Source organism: Diabrotica virgifera, chromosome 4 (genome assembly GCF_917563875.1).
Source record: "Diabrotica virgifera virgifera chromosome 4, PGI_DIABVI_V3a".
NCBI lineage: Eukaryota > Metazoa > Arthropoda > Insecta > Coleoptera > Chrysomelidae > Diabrotica > Diabrotica virgifera.
Genome location: NC_065446.1, coordinates 178234393 through 178252394, shown reverse-complemented (window position 1 = coordinate 178252394; position 18002 = coordinate 178234393). Strand labels below are relative to the sequence as shown.

General features: G+C 34.7%; 1 protein-coding gene across 5 annotated transcripts in view; it reads left to right on the top strand.

Annotated features, from left to right (window-relative positions):
• Positions 1-18002, top strand: part of LOC114333462 (uncharacterized) — a 230962-nt gene that overhangs the window by 146141 nt on the left and 66819 nt on the right. For all 5 annotated transcript variants that reach the window (XM_050648583.1, XM_050648585.1, XM_050648584.1 and 2 more), the window contains one exon: positions 13435-13736. In XM_050648583.1, coding sequence (XP_050504540.1) covers positions 13435-13736 — 302 coding nt within the window. The remainder of the gene's footprint in view (positions 1-13434; positions 13737-18002) is intronic.

Below are 18002 nucleotides of genomic sequence, written 5' to 3'. Positions count from 1 at the left end.
CTCTGTTATGTAATTCCTCAAGTTCTTGGTCAATAACAATCTTATCGACATCCGGATCAACTGTTACCCAAAAAATTCGTATTCTACGGGTCAAAATACATGAAAAAAACTTGGGTAAGTCCATCTGAATAAAGGAGGCCGTTGTACCCCCCTGGCGACAGGACTACAGGGCCCATCTGTAAAAATATTAGTACATTTGGACGTTGAGAGGTTACTCAAATTTTTTTGCAGAAATTGCTTAAAAATAATTCAAATAATAATAATAATAAAATAATAATATTTGAGTTATCCTCCCTCTCAAAAAGGTCCGGAACATTGTTTAAATAATCAAAATGTCAAAAAATGATGGAAAAATTCGATTTTTTTCTTGGTTTTTTGATTATAACTTTAAAAGTATTCATTTCCGAGAAAAGTTGTACTGACATAAAAGTTGCGTAACTAAATTTCCTGCAATACAGAATTGGTTAAAAATTTAAAAAATGGTCACACTTGTTGCAAAATAGTAATAATTGCGAAAAAAAGATACAAAAACAAGTATTCACATTTTACGTTTTTCAACCATTTGTGCTACACTTGGGACCTTCATATTTTACCCAGAAAAAGTTTATGATACACTAAAACAATACTGTAAATTTCATTAAGATCGGTTCAATAGATTTTGCAAAATGAATTTTGCAATCCAGCTTTCGCAAAAAAAATTCATTTTTTCAAAATGTTACAGGACTGAAAATAAAGCAGATAGCAAGTTGAATCATTTTTTGCTTATAGGGCTTTTCATTGATTGTCATTTGTTTCGAGCTTCTGTCATGTGTCACATAATATTAATATATCTACGTCATACGTCTTTGGTTTGTATTATTGGTATATTATATAATAACGTATGACGTGGATATATTAATATTATGTGACACATGACAGAAGCTCGAAACAAATGACTGTGAATGAAAAGCCCTATAGAAGTGTACTGTACCTTTGATTTGCAATTTGCAAAACTAAAATCGATTAACTACCACGGCGTCAGGAATTTTTTTAAATAAACATTAATTATTGGTGCTGCGCGCAGGACAGCGGATAGTTTGCTCTGATTGGGCATTGCATGACCTTTGATAATGATTGATACATTTTAATTTGTATTACATTTCGATATAAATACAAAAATTTGTTTATTGCAAAATAAAAACACATACTCTATCCTTTGAAATAACACTTTTTTTAGCAAAAACTTTCTTTGTTCATATACTTTAACTTAGCGAATAAAAGTTTATTATTTTTAACCATATGCAATTGTTTAAACAATATTTCACAAACAATAATAAAATTAGTTTTATTTTTGTGGAATTAAAATATTAAACTACAACAAAATATAGAGTAAGAGAATAATATATTAGATAAAGATTGGAAGAAATTTTGGTGGAAATCAACTTGTGTGAATGGAACACCGCTGACCTGCGCGTAGCACCAAAAATTAATGTTTATTTAAAAAAATTTCTGACGCTGTAGTTATTAATCGATTTTAATTGTGCAAATTGCAAATGAAAGGTACAGTACACTTATATAAGCAAAAAAAAATTCAACTTGTTATCTGCTTTATTTTCAGTCCTGCAACATTTTAAAAAAATGAATTTTTTTGCGAAAGCTGGATTGCAAAATTTATTTTGCAAAATCTATTAAACCCATCTTAATGAAATTTACAGTGTTGTTTTACTATATCATAAAGTTTTTCCGGGTAAAATATGAAGGTCCTAAGTGTAGCATAAATGTTTGAAAAACGTAAATACGTAAAAGCGAATACTTGTTTTTGTATGGTTTTTTTCGCAATTATTGCTATTTTGCAACAAGGGTGACTATTTTTTAAATTTTTAACCAATTCTATATTGTAGGAAATTTAATTACTCAACTTTTATGTCAGTGCAACTTATCTCAAAAATGAATAGTTTTAAAGTTATAATCAAAAAACCAATAAAAAAATCGAATTTTTCCTTCATATTTTGACATTTTGATTATTTAAACAATATTCCGGACCATTTTGAGTGGGAGGATAACTCAAATATTATTATTTGAGTTATTTTTAAGCAATTTCTGCAAAAAAAATTGAGTCACCTCTCAACGTCCATCTCAAAACAGATGCGCCCTGGACTATGTAACGAACACTAAATTGGTAGATGACTTCCTTAATGAATTCCAGCTTGACGTCGTGTAGAATGACCCTATTTGGGATGTAGAATGGTGCATCAACGATGGCTCGCAACACTTTGTTTTGAAATCTTTCAAGGATGTCAATGTTAGAGTTACTCGCGGTTCCCCAAATTTTTATACCATAATTGTTCACACAGATTTGAGAATGGCCTTATACAACAGTAATTTATTGTCCAATGATAATTTAGATTTGCGCCCACTGAGAAAATAGTACGTTCTTTAAAGGTAAAATATTGCAAAACCTAAATTTTAAAGAAGCGCTTGGATTGACATGAAATTTGTCATATACATAGCTACCAAGTCAAAGAAAAAAAGTGATATTGTGCCGATGTGTGCTTTTGCCCTAGGGGTGAAATTCACCCCCTTCTGGGGGTGAAAAATATATGTTCGAAATTAGTCCGGAAATGGATAAAATAACTAATTCTAAGCAACTTTTGTTCTATAAAGTTTTTTCACCAAGTTAATACTTTTCGAGTTATTTTTTTTCACCAAGTTATAATACTTTTCGAGTTATTTGTGAGTGAATATGTTAATTTTTCTACAAAATTGCCACGTTTTCAGACGTTTTTTCGCAAATAACTCAAAAAAAGTATTTGGTCGAAAAAAAATTCTTGTCAAAAATATAGCACGTAAAAAAGTGAAACACATGGTGTATATATTAACCCATTAACGCCGTGCGTTGCTTTAAAGCAACGGCAGACATGCCTGTATTTGGGAGGAGCTTGAAGTCATAAGACAGTCATAAAAGAGGTGTGACCTTGCAAATTCCATCAACCATAATCGCTCACACTCAGTTGTGCGTATCTATTTGCGGTGTTAAGAACTGTTTGTTAGTTGATGCATTTGAAGTTGAGTATAATATTAGAACGTGAAAATAATGGCCTTTCGATTTGAGTAAGTACCATAATTTCGATATAAATGAAACTTATTATTTATATATGCTAAATTTGTGTTGATTATACTTCTAACAAAACATATTTTAAATAATTTATATGAATTGATCAATAACTACTTGTCAGTGCCTTTTGTAACCCAGCCGTTGCCTTAAAACAACGCTAGGCGCTTGTACTACCTATATTTTAAATTTGATCATTTTTGTTCTAGACGAGGATTTTCGCTTGCTCAAGCCCTTGATATAATTTATAATGATGAACTAGGTGGCGATATTTTTGTAGAACCTCCAGATACAAATAATGTAGACACTGACGAGAATTAATATGAACCATTCGCGAAAACCGAGTTCCCAGAGGATGTCAGTTAACTCCTAAAAATGAGTTTCTGAAAAAAGATCGAGGTTATTTTGAAACAGCTATTGAACATTGAACGAAATGATGGACAATTATATGTCCGGTGGATGGATAATGCAGCAGTAACATCATCATCCTGCGGCACTCAAGAAGTAGGTCAAGTAAGAAGATTTTCTCAGAAACTCAAACGAAACATACTTGTTTCTAGACCGAAATTGATCGCCAAGTATAATACATTTATGGGAGGAACTGACCAAATGGATCAGAATGTAAGTTGCTACCGGATCAGTATTCGTGGCAAAAAATGGTAATGGCCAATTTTTACGTGGATGCTCGATGTTGCATTACAAAATAGTTGGATATTGTATAATAAAACTGGCAGAGAAAAGGTATCGCAATTAGATTATATAAGAGAGATTGTAAGCACATATTTAGCGAAGTATAATGTACTTAGTAAAGAAAGTGGAAGATCGTCGGCTTCCTTGACAGCATCTGTCGGCAGCCGAGTATCGGATGACATTCTTTTGGACACCATACCATCAATCATTTGATACAGTACATTCCAGATGGGAAAAAGAGAAGATGTGCGTCTAAAACATGTAAATCTATCGTTAGAACAATGTGTTTAAAATGTGGTATTGGACTATGTACTTCTTGTTTTATACCGTTTCACTCTCGATAGTGTAAATTTTTATAATTAGTCACATCGAATTACATTTTTTTTTATGAGTAAATATCTATTTTTGTTTTATTGCCTACTTTACTGTATCCCAAATGCTTTATTTTTTTGTTTTATTATTTTCAACAAAAACTAGGTAGTGTAAGCGCCTAGCGTTGCTTTAAGGCAACATTTAATATCTCAGAAATGAAATATCTCAGAAAAAATATTTTATGAAGTTTTTTATTATTTAAACACTGTACAATAAATATATTATACACGGCTCACTAAAATAATTAGTTACGCCCCTGTACTACTGATTACTTAAAATTCAAGTAGTATTTATGTAACCTTTCTGGAAACTCCAGGTTATTGTTGAGACTCGCATTTGAACCCCTCGCCGGGGCAGATCGTCAAAAGCTTCCTAACGAGAATCATCTCTAATCTATCGACGCTCCCGCTATTCGTAAAAAGGCCGCATTTTACCGGCTTTTTTTGCTATCGTTTTATACCGCTCAGATAATTCAATCTGCTCAGTATTATCGACGATGATTTATTTAGCGTATTAGTGAGTGCCTTACAAATGAACCAAATGGATTATGGAATTCAATCAGAGCTCTGATGTGACACGTCATCAAGGAATAAAACTGTAAGTACTCTACATGTATGTGAACATAACTTATTAGTCGTGATACTGTATGCATTTTGAACCATATACCTCTCGTAGCAAATATTCTTTGTGCCATTTATGCAGATAATACTTTAAATTACATATGAAAAATCGTTATCTACTCTTAACCAGCTTACCTATGGGAATATACTCTATAACCGTACAATAAGTATAGGTTACTATTGTTAAGGATACTTTACGTATTGCCTAAACATTTCTGTTCCATCGAGCCGTATCATATTAATTATTTATTAATTAAATCCTCAAGGTCCTTCGTATTTGCATATTTTGATAATCTCTATTCTGAGAATAACGGTTTTTCATTTATAGTGTCTTTCTGTTGCATTTGGAAATTTCCAAGCCACGCCGCCCCGGCACAAAAATAAAATATTCCTCTCTTTCTGCACTCAAATTCTCAGTATTTAACCCAGCACGTCTCTACAATAGCTGGTAGGTTGTTAAGCCCGGTCTACACGTGCAATTTCAGAAACTACTTGCTTTGTTCAAATAAAGGAGTCGTTTTGTTTGTATGAAAAAATATTTGCATATATTACATTATTTTATTTTCGTAAATATATTTTTCTGTTTATAGTATACAAAAAGTGTACTCATTTCTTGGCTGATAGTACGGGTGTTATAATTTTAACATTGTTTGTTCAACCTTTTGATTTAAATTAAATTTATAATTTTGAATCCGATTAAGCCTGGTTCACAGGTTACAAAAATTATTAAAAATAATTTTGTTTTCTTGCATAAATTGTAAGTTTTTGCTACATTTAGCTTCGCTTAAGCTCATTTTACACTTCTAGAAAACTATAGAAAATAAATAATTGTTTTTTCCTTCAATTTAATTAATTTAAATACTTGTTAAGGGTGTCTCACACTTGCTGAAAAATACCCATTTTGGAAAATTGCATATATTTTGAAATTTTATAGTTTTGCATTTCATATACTAATCTGCGCTCATACAGGGTGATACTATTAAGCCAATCTCACACTATTAAACGTGTAATATATAATATATTGTACATATTCTCTCATTTTCGCATCGATTTATAGGTTTAGACATTTGCAAATAATCTATCTAATCTCACATTCTCGCAACATGGCTGACCGATCAAAATATAACCGACAGAGGCTCACCGCAAAACTTGATATAACCAAGTTGGCTGATTCGGTTCCCACAACTCTTAATTCTCTAAACAAATATAAAATTCGTGAAATAATTTCACAACTCAAACATTCTTACGGACTTTTCCGCGATGCTCAAAATGTGCTGGAGACGATCCCCGAGGAACCTACCCCCTCTACTGATTCCTCTGTGGTTTTTGATAAATATTTGGATACAATTTCTCTATTGGAAGAAAGGTTAGAGGTCATTGAAAGTTCTAATGTGACTGCTACCCCCTCCCTCCAATTTGACCCTAATTCTTCTCTAACCTCACAGTCTATGGCTAGGCAACGAACAGTAAACCTCCCTCGTATTCAGTTAAAACCATTTAGTGGCTTAGTTACTGAATACAATTCATTCATTGAGACCTTTGATACAATAATAGGATCTGATACTACATTAAGTGATCTGGAAAAACTCATTTACCTCAAAAGTTTTCTAACTTCCGAGCCTTTGACGCTTCTCGAGCATATCCCACTCACAGGTGACAATTACAAAATAGCCCGGGATAACCTGACACAAAGGTACGCCAACTCTAAATCGCTTATCAAAACTCTCATCTCTCAAATTCTTGATGCGCCTCCTATTTCTGGAAACGCAAATCACTCACAATTAAGAAATTTTCATACGGTCATGTCAAATAATTTCAAGGCCCTATTGAACTTGAATAGGCCCCCTTCAGATCTCTTGCATTTACTTCTCATACATATCGCTACTCAGAAACTCGACGCACCTACCATTAGGGCTCTTGAGTTCCAATCCGGTGGTAGCCAAGCTACCCCTGATTTTGTCCATTTTCTAGGGGAAATCGAGACACGCGTTGTTCATCTTGAGAATATTCAATCTCAATCAAAACCAAAATCGACTACTACTTCCAGACACTCTTTACACCTAGCCTCAGACACTTCTACCAGTAACCTTTCGCCTCGCTTAGGTCCTAAGAAATGTTCCTATTGCAACGACTCTCACTCGATCTACTCTTGTCCTCAGTTCAAGCAGTTGAATTCTAAAGAACGTTTTAGTTTTGTCAAACAAAATAAATTTTGTATTAATTGTCTTGGGTCTCACATGCTCGATCAGTGTAAATCCAAATTCTCTTGCATAGTTTGTAAATCTCGTCATCACACGTTGCTCCATTTCGACAAAACGGGTCATAGTAACCCTTCCGCGGCTGTTGGCCAACACAACTCAAATAATCATAATAAAACCGCTATCTCAAATAACTCCCATACACAGGGTAATTCACAACAGGGGCCCTCACATGTTAGAGCTCCTGAAACGGAAGTTAATCTTCAAAATTCGACTCCACATTCAATGGCTCTATCTGCAGCCTCGCTTGATAATCATTTGGTGTTATTAAGCACACTCCAGGTCTATCTTGTCGCTCCTAGCGGCAAGAGGGTCTTCGCAAAGGCACTTTTAGACTCGGCCTCACAGGTTTCATTTATTAGTGCTGACCTCGTAAAGGAACTGTCACTCACCACTAGAGATGGAAAATTACGGATCAATGGAATTAACTCCACCTCATCCTCGTCTCAATCTATTGTAGATACAACAATTTTCGCTGTCGCTAACGACGTTCCTTTTGACATCTCGTGCTCTGTACTCCCAAAGATAACAAATCCGCTTCCTCAAATTTCTATTTCGGCGAGCAAACTAAACATACCCTCAGAGATACCATTAGGTGATCCGATGTTCCATGTAACATCCCCAATTGGTATCCTGCTCGGTGCAGACCTGTATAACGATATCATTCAACCTGAAATAATTCGTTTGGGAAAAGGTCTTCCCGTTCTTCAACGCACTCTACTCGGGTACACGATATCAGGGTCAGTTCCAGACTTTGCTCTTAAGTCGAAAAATACTAAAAAGGCTTTGGAATTTTATTCAAACTCTCTCGTTACTTGTTGTTCTCATAACACTCCTTCCGCCGTAAATGAGCCGGTAGTGTCCAACGAGGAACTATCCGATCATTTACAAAAATTCTGGGAGCTGGAAGAAGCCGCTCCTCAGAACACCGATCTCATTAAAGATCACCCCGCTGAAATTAATTTTGTAAAACATGTTAATGTTCTCCCCAATGGACGATATGAGTCCACACTCAATCTCAAACTCCCTATCGAAGATATAGACATGGGAAATTCGTTTCTCTCGGCAAAAAGACGTTTTCTCAGTCTCGAGAAACGTTTTCAACTCAACCCTGATTTATTGGAAAAATATCAGGACATTATATCGGAATATCTCAATAACGGACAAATAATTCAAGTGCCGTTAAAAATGCTAAATGACTCAGGTAAACCTAATTACTTTCTCCCTCACTTTCCCGTTTTCAAATCCAACTCTACTACTTCCACTCGTATAGTTTTCGATCCAAACAATAAATCGTCTACGGGAATCTCCCTCAGTGACGTCATAGACAAAGGTTATGTCGTCCAACATGAACTTTTTGACATTCTCGCTAAGTTTCGTCAGTTTAAATTCGCACTAGTAGGCGACATCAAGGCTATGTTCCTACAAATCGCCATTTGTCCCACTGAAACATTTCTGTTAAATTTTCTCTTTAGGGACAATATTCAGCAGCCTTTACGGTGCTATCAATTTCAAAGATTACCCTTCGGGCTCCCAAGTAGCCCATTTATCGCTCAAAGAGTTATCAAGCACATCGCTGACAACAACAAACATACCCACGAACTTGCTACTAGTGTTCTGCAAGAATCTATCTATATGGATGACCTGATCAGCGGTGCTGACAGTCTTCATGAATTAAGTTGTCTTTTCGAACAATTAACTTCTTTGCTAGAAACCCATGGTTTCCTCCTCCACAAGTGGAACTGCAGTTCTTCAGAATTTCTGTCTCAACACAATTTAAATCCCGTCTCTGAAGTCAGTCTTAACTTCACGGGATCTGATAAAGTCTTAGGCATATTCTGGGATTCAGAACGCGACCACTTTTCGTTTAAAACTCCTATCTTCAAATTGGCTAATGTTGTTACTAAACGTACTATTCTCTCCTACATTGCTACTTTGTATGACCCGCTAGGATGGTTATCCCCTGTCCTTGTGAACGCTAAGCTCTTGATACAGGAAATATGGTCCCAGAAATTGGACTGGGATCAACCCATTGACTCACCCATCATTATGAAAAATTGGCAAAACCTCTTATCGACATTCAAAACTATAGAAGAGGTCAAGGTACCTCGATGCTTACTTTTACAAAAGAAAGTTGTTGATGTTCAATTAATTATTTTCACCGACGCATCGGAAAAAATATACAGCACTTGTGTGTATCTCAAAGCGACATACTCAGACTTTTCTGTATCGTCGCGGCTTATCGCTTCTAAAAACAAAATTTCTCCGCTAAAAAATAAACTCACCATCCCCAAATTGGAACTTTGTGGAATAGTGTTGGGAGTCACTCTGGCTCATAGACTTTTTCACATCTTCAAGAAAAATTTGAGTATATCTTCATCTCATCTCTTTGCTGACTCTACAATTGCCTTGTCTTGGATACTTTCTAAAAAACACATTTGGAACATTTTTGTACAAAACAGAATTCAAAAGGTCAATTCCTTGTTGGAAACTTTTCCTTGTGATTTCCATTTCGTCAGAAGTCACGAAAACATCGCTGACCCCGCTTCCAGAGGGATAAATGTCTTTGATAATCCCCAGACCACCGAAGACTGGTTATGCGGACCTAGCTTTATTAGAGACAATCCCATCGATTTTTCTCTTCATCAAATTCCTCATTTTCAGGATGATCTTCCTGAATTAAGGAAGTTAGTTGTCTCAAACATAGCAACAAATCACGAACTCAACGACACCTTTGAAAATCTATTCGCTAAATCTTCTTCTTTTCGTAAAATTCAAAGAATTGTCGCTTATCTTTTTAGATTCATCAGTAATATTAAAAAGAAAATAAATAACTCTCCACGAGATACGGATATATTGACGCCACCCGAAATGGAGATCGCTGATCACGCGATCATCAGGTATATCCAAAGTATCTACTTTAAAAAAGAGATTCTTGAATTGAAAAATGCTAAACTCGTGACCAATAAAGCCATTCGTAAACTCAACCCCTTCCTACAACATAATGATGGGCTGATTCGTGTGGGAGGACGTCTCCGACACGCCCCCATATCGTATAATCAAAAACACCCCATTCTACTTCCTTCTAAATGTCGAGTTGTAGAACTAATCTTGACTCAAGCTCATCATAAGTTATTACATTCAGGCGCGCAAACAGTACTTTCGTATGTCAAAATGAAGTACTGGCCAATTGACGGATTAAGACAGATTAAACGCTTAATTCGTAAGTGTGTAAACTGTTTCCGATTCATGACACCCAATTCTGTTCAACAGATGGCAGATATGCATCCCGATCGTGTACTCCCCACTAGACCCTTCCAAGTCGTCTCAGTGGACTATGGGGGGTTCTTCTTAATTAAGTCCTCACATTTGAGGAAGGCACCGCTTTACAAAGCATACGTAGCCTATTTCATTTGCATGAGCACTAAATGTGTTCATATCGAACTCGTCACAGGATTAAGCGCAGAAGCCTATATTCTTACTCTGAAAAGGTTTATTGCCAGAAGATCCACGCCCAGTATTATTTGGAGCGACAATGCCACAAATTTCCATGGGGCAAAAAATGAAATGCGCGAATTCTATGATTTTTTCTTAAATCAAAATAATTCGGAACAGATTAAGGAATTCTGTACTCAAAACTCCATAACTTTCAAGATGGGTGTTCCCCGCAACCCCCATCAATTCGGCCTCCATGAGGTAGGAATAAAGAGTGTGAAGTATCACCTCTATCGAATTATAGGAAATTCCCACTTCACCTTTGAAGTGTTTAACACAGTATTATGCCAAATCGAGGCTATTCTAAATTCGAGACCCATCACTAGGATGTCGTCTGACGCCAATGACTTCGCTTTCCTATCTCCAGCTCACTTCTTAGTTCAAAGAAGTTTAACCGCGCCCCCTGAACCAAGTGTTTCAGAGATACCTGAAAATAGGTTGAATCTTTTTCAGCGTATTAGTAAAATTCAACAGCAATTTTGGAAATTGTGGAAAAAAGACTATCTTTGCCTCCTGCAGCAAAGAAATAAATGGACCGACCCTACTGACCCTGTCAAGATCGGGGATTTGGTTCTGTTGAAGGAGGATGGTACTCCTCCACTCTTATGGCCAACTGCCAGGGTAATAGATGTATTGCCTGGTAAGGATGGTCTAGTTCGTACTGTCAAGATTCACACTACTCACGGTGATTTTCTTCGTGGTATTACGAAAATCGCTGTGATTCCCCTGGAAGATTAAAATCTATCCCTAGGGGGAAAACTTATCGTTTTCCTCCATTTTATCGTTGTTACCCCTTGTGTATATAAACTCTAATTTCTTCAAACATTTCTTATCGTTGTGCACATCTTTGCCAATCCCCTCTCTTCGAGGTGATATAGGCCATCTCTCTCGCCTGTCGCCCCCGGCAATATGTACAATAAATATATTATACACGGCTCACTAAAATAATTAGTTACGCCCCTGTACTACTGATTACTTAAAATTCAAGTAGTATTTATGTAACCTTTCTGGAAACTCCAGGTTATTGTTGAGACTCGCATTTGAACCCCTCGCCGGGGCAGATCGTCAAAAGCTTCCTAACGAGAATCATCTCTAATCTATCGACGCTCCCGCTATTCGTAAAAAGGCCGCATTTTACCGGCTTTTTTTGCTATCGTTTTATACCGCTCAGATAATTCAATCTGCTCAGTATTATCGACGATGATTTATTTAGCGTATTAGTGAGTGCCTTACAAATGAACCAAATGGATTATGGAATTCAATCAGAGCTCTGATGTGACACGTCATCAAGGAATAAAACTGTAAGTACTCTACATGTATGTGAACATAACTTATTAGTCGTGATACTGTATGCATTTTGAACCATATACCTCTCGTAGCAAATATTCTTTGTGCCATTTATGCAGATAATACTTTAAATTACATATGAAAAATCGTTATCTACTCTTAACCAGCTTACCTATGGGAATATACTCTATAACCGTACAATAAGTATAGGTTACTATTGTTAAGGATACTTTACGTATTGCCTAAACAAACACAGTTCATTATTAATATTGCAAAAAATAATACAAAATCAATAATTTATTAATCTCGGCGCTAATGGGTTAAGTCACTATACCTAGTAGAAGCAGAGTTCTAGCTAATGAAAAATAGGTTCATATTCATCAAATTCCAAATCGAATATTTTAACGTGCCATAACCAAAAGACGAAGCACTTTTTTGGGAAAAACTTATTTTTTAAAGTTTTTAAAAAATGCTTATTTTTGGTTTAAAAAAAAATTAGCATCAAAAGTAAACAAGTTACACTCAAAATAAAGTTGATCCCTTTTTTAAGAAATCGGGAAAATCACCCCCTAATTAGCATTTCAAATGAACTTAATTGTTACCACTTCACAAGCTTTTTACTCGCGTATGTATTGATTATATGATCTGTAAGTTTCATCGGTTCAAAGTCCTTATTTTTGAAAGAGCTGTAGTTAAAAGGGCTTGAACGAGTCACTTATCACGAGTGTATGCAAATTTAGAAACACCGAATCTTACCAATTTGTGTCTTACAGAAAAACAAAAAATACAAAATATTCAGAAAAGTAAAGCCGACTTCTTTTATTGTTTAAGATTTTTGGTATCTCTAACAATTTTTAAGTTATTTTGAAAAAAAAAGCGTTTTTTCAAAATTAAAATTTTTAAATAATTTACTTTTAAACCAAATTTTTTCAAAAATAAGCATTTTGAATCGATGAAACTTACAGATCATATAAATACAACATAAGTAAAGTAACTTGTGAAGCGGTAACGATTAATTTCATTTAAGTTGCTAATTGGGAGGTGATCTTCCTGATTTTTTTTGCCAAAACACAAGGAACCAACTTTATTTTGAGGGTAACTTGCTTACATTTGATGCTAGAAATTTTTTTTATAAAAACAGAAATAAAGCTTTTTTTAAACGCTTTAAAAAAGTTGTAATGTGTTTCCCCAACATTGCTTCATTATTTGGATATTTCACATTTTTTTTCACCCCCGAGATGGGGTGAAACTCACCCCCAGGGCAAAAGCACACATCGGCACCAAATCACTTTTTTCTTTGACATGTTAGCTATGCGTATGTCAAATTTCATGTCAATCCAAGCGGTTCTTTCAAATTTACAGCAAAAACCGTGAAAGAATGTACTACAGTACATTTTGCTAAATTTAAGGCCTAGCTGTTTTCTTTTGGTGAATATATGCTTCTTCTCCTCAGCCGTCGGTCATCATCAGCTTTTGGTAGTGGCAGTTGTTGATTTTTACTTGGGGACATGTTTCTCTACGTAAAGTGAATGTTACTTGTGTGAATTTAGTTTCATTGACTCTGATACGCCATGATTTTCTACATTTATTTAAAAAATTGATAATAATTTTTATTTTACAGCTTTATTATTAAACGAAGTTAAAGAAGGTCAAATGATTATATGTGCTAAAGATGGCGCGCCGAATCTTTGCAGAGCTGTTGTGCTTAAAGTAGATTCACCGACAATAGCAACAGTGACATACTTAGATTATCCCGGCGAAGAGAAACTTGCCATAAAATCATTGAGAAACGTGGATGATTATTTGGCGAAAGAACCAATTTGCTTATTGTTCACACCTGAAATAAAGGTTTTGGAGAGTCTTAGCGACGTGAGTTTGAATTATATTCAAACATTGATAGAACAAAAAAGTAAAGTATCTGTGGTAAGTTTTTTATTATTTTAACGGTGGAAATACGTTTAAATTTAAAAATTTTATAATGGAAAAAAATATATTTTTATTGAAAACATTGCATTAAAATAAAATACTCACTTTAATTCTCTATGCGTTTTCAGTTTTGATAACTTGTGAAAGCGTTACACGTTTTGTATCGCAGGTTAAAAAATTTAAATTTTATAGAAATTGCATCCCTTTGAACCGCATGACGTATATTTGAATTAGCCCAATTATACACATACAGTGTGTTAATTTTAAAACTTACAATGGGCTATATCTCACGAACAAAAGTTGATATCGAAAAATGCTTGAAACTGTTTCTAGGATAGTAAGGGGGAACTAAAATAACATGAAAGAGAACTCACCCCCCATCAACCCCCTAGGCCCTACCCACCACAATCAAAAAAGTTTAAATTACAAACCCCTACTTGTGATACATCATTGAAAAGACTATGAAAAATGCTATCCAATGGTATAAATAATAATTATACAGGGTGTTAATATCAGCCGGCTTACTATGACTTTTGTATTTGTAATGCAATCTCCCGGACTATTATTATGAATGATAAGTGTCCGTCGGTACTTTTTGGGTTAAATGAAAACTTAATTTTCCATGAAAACATCTGTTTTTTGGGTTCTGTCAGATTCAATAATTTTTGGTTTATTTGAGAGTTTTAAATGTCATTAGTTTTCATCATGTGTACGATCGGTACTGGCATTCAGCTGTAGTTGTCACGATGGTTTACAGTATACCTGAGGTAATGTAAAAAACAAAACTGTCGGTACTGGAGTGAGGTACACGACAATTAGACCGAAAGCAGTAGACCGGACTCATTAGACCGAAAAGCACTTTACCGAAACCTCACTAGACCGAAATGGTAAATAAATTTAAAAAGTTTGCAGTAAATTATGCTAAGATTTTGTGTATATCTGTCTTTTTGTTTATTGTATTTTTTTTTGTATTATTTTATATATAGACTGTGTAAATTGTTACTCTGTACAGTCTGATATAAAATAATTTTCATTCGTTAAACAAATTAGTGAAGGTAAAAATAAATTAAGGGTAGAGTGACGTTAACACCATTTTAACTGTTTATAATAGCCATCCCAATAACATTTAGTTGTAATTACATTAGTCTTATCTCTTTTACTGCGACAAGTAAAAAGAACTGCTTTTCGGTCTTCTGCTGTTCGGTCTAGTGAGGTTTCGGTAAAGTGCTTTTCGGTCTAATGAGTTCGGTCTAATGATTTCGGTCTCTTTACAGTAAACCCTGGAGTGATGCGAACTCGCATTGATTCAGAGAAGGTCACACTCAATATCCAGAAAAACTGAAGAACTGAAAATTGTTCAGGCAATTTAAGTGGCCACATTTATCTCCATATGCTGGAAAACGCCATCGAACCTTTAATTGTACATACATTAGAGAACCAAAGGGACGACCAAGGCAACCTAGCTCTAGACGAAGATTTGCTGCACTTCCAACAAGATGGAGCACCTCCTCACTAAGCAGCTCCAGTTACTCCTGATACTAATTATCCGAACAAATTGATTGGAAGGAGAGGTCCTATTAATTGGCCACCGAGGTTACCAGACTTACCGCCACCTGACTTTTTTCTATGGGGTTACCTCAAGTCAGTTGTTTACAAAACTCAACCTGCGTCACTTGGGGAATTGCGAGAAAGAATTACGCAAGCATGTCGCGCTATTACTATAACAACATTTGCCAAAGTTTGTGCAGAATTTGAAAATAGGCTGTATGATTGTTTACAAAACAACGGAACCCACTTTGAACATTACTTAATTGACATTTTTAACAAATTTGTAGTTCAACAAAAACCTCATTAAATTTTCCATTTAAGCCAAAGTTTCACAATTATTGCTTCATCCTGTATAATTATTTATACCATTGGATAGCATTTTTTATAGTCTTTTCAATGATGTATCAGAAGTAGGGGTTTGCAATTTAAACTTTTTTGGTTGTGGTGGGTGGGGCCTAGCGGGTTGACGGGGGTGAGTTCTCTTTCATGTCATTTTAGTTCCCCCTTACTATCCTAGAAACGGTTTCAAGCATTTTTCGATATCAGCTTTTGTTCGTGAGTTATAGCCCATTGTAAGTTTTCAAATTGACACACTGTATATACTTCCTCAAATAAATTTTGGTACTCTACAACTGGATTATTGTTGTTTTTCAATGACCAGGCGTCAAAAAGTCCGCTAGAAATACAGATCTGGTCATCAAACCATTAGTAATTATTATGGTGGGTAGGGGAGCTCAAGCGGGGATTTAGCGTGTTACTCGAGCGCGTCAGAAAATCACATAGGGAGAAACCTTGTACCTTGTAAATGTACCCCTACCATATATGGACTCTTAATGCAGGGGCGTGCGTTGAGAGCAGCGTTGAGAAGTAAGTACATGAAGAACAGTGTATATTTAAAAAATATGACGAATTGAGCGGGGCGCAAGGAAATGGGCGAGTCACAAAGTTTCACAAAAAAAGCTAACATTTCACGAAATGAACACCAGATCGAAAAACTGAAAAATACGTGTTCAATATTTTTCAAAAATCTATCGAATGACACCAACCACTACCCCCCAAGGAGGTGGGAGGGGGTTACATACTTTAAAATCTTAAATGGGAACCTTCATTTTTTATTGCAAATATGGATCCTTTACGTAAAAATAAGCAACTTTTCGGAAAAAACGGTTTTTGGAAATGGAGAATTAAATCAAAAAATGGAAAATTCCCACTAAAATGGAAAACTTCAATGAAAAACCTAATCTTCACAACCCAATAGGTCCCCATGGCGCTTTAGTAACTGTTGGTAAAATTACTAAATATCAAGAACTGTCAACAAGTCAACAAATCAATATACACACAGTGGCAAAATTACACCTAAAAAATAGGACATGTTGATGTCTCGAATTTCCTAAACCTGTTGTCCGATTTGTGTGATTTTTTAATATATTACAGCCTTATGATTTAAGAAAATCGATGTAATGATATTGTTGTTACAGGTAAGTGTCATTTTATACCGGGTGTAACAAACATACTGTGTGTTCTGAACACACTTTGGAATATTCTAGCATATATAAAATATTTAAATTAAAACTCAATTGTAGCCTTAGGCTTTCTTAACATTTTGTTTTTTAATTCATTCGCTTATGTTCGATAATAAAGGAGATAAATATGTACTTTTATATTACAATTAACTAGTTTTGATTGGAAATAAGCCACAATTTTACTAAAAAATTATTTTATTAACGTTTCGACGTCCAAATCGGATGCCGTTGTCAAAATACAAAAAATATTAATGAATTAAACAAAAATGTTGTTCAGACCAATATTCATTTTAAATTATAAGACTTTAAAATGATACTGCCAATATTTATGAGTTGCGTTCCGATTTGGACATCATATATATATATATATATATATATATATATATATATATATATATATATATATATATATATATATATATATATATAATCTTGTTAATTTTGAGGTTGCAGTCATAAATTTCAGGGGGCAGGATAAGTAAAACTCTTAGTTATTATCAAGCTTTCGCAAAATTTATTTGCTTCTTCAAGATATGCTAAAAAAGTTTTAGTAAATACAATGAAATTAGACGATAAAAAATATTGTACATAAAAAGCATAAAAAACTTACAACGTGAGTCAATATTACCTAACTGCTTTATATATATATATATATATATATATATATATATATATATATATATATATATATATATCAATGTCAAAGGTAAAGTTCATTGGGTGTGCAGCTGGAAATGAAAGCCAAAGTGTACTCTTTTCAACGAGCTAGCAATATTTCGTTTAATTTCTTAAACATCATCAGGCCAGTTGCTACAAAGTTATTACAAACTGGTGAAATAGTGCAATTTACATAATAAGTTAAAACACTTACTTGGATGAGCTTGTTAGCCTCGATATAAAAAGTTCCATGAAGAACGCCAAGTGAAAAAAAACCAACATTGGATTTAGTGTACAGTGAAGGCATAATAACTCACACAACCAAGTGTATTATTTTTCGTGTGTGCCGGAGTAGTCAAAATTACTTAAATTAACATTTAGGACAAACAATTTTACGAATACATAGACGAAACAATTAATAATTCAACATTTTGGTGTTTCCATGTTGGGAGGAAGGCGTGAAAGCAAGTACCTCAAGGTCACAGCGGTCTGTTAGCTGTCATTATACGGAAGTGTCAGCCAGAGCTAGGCAATT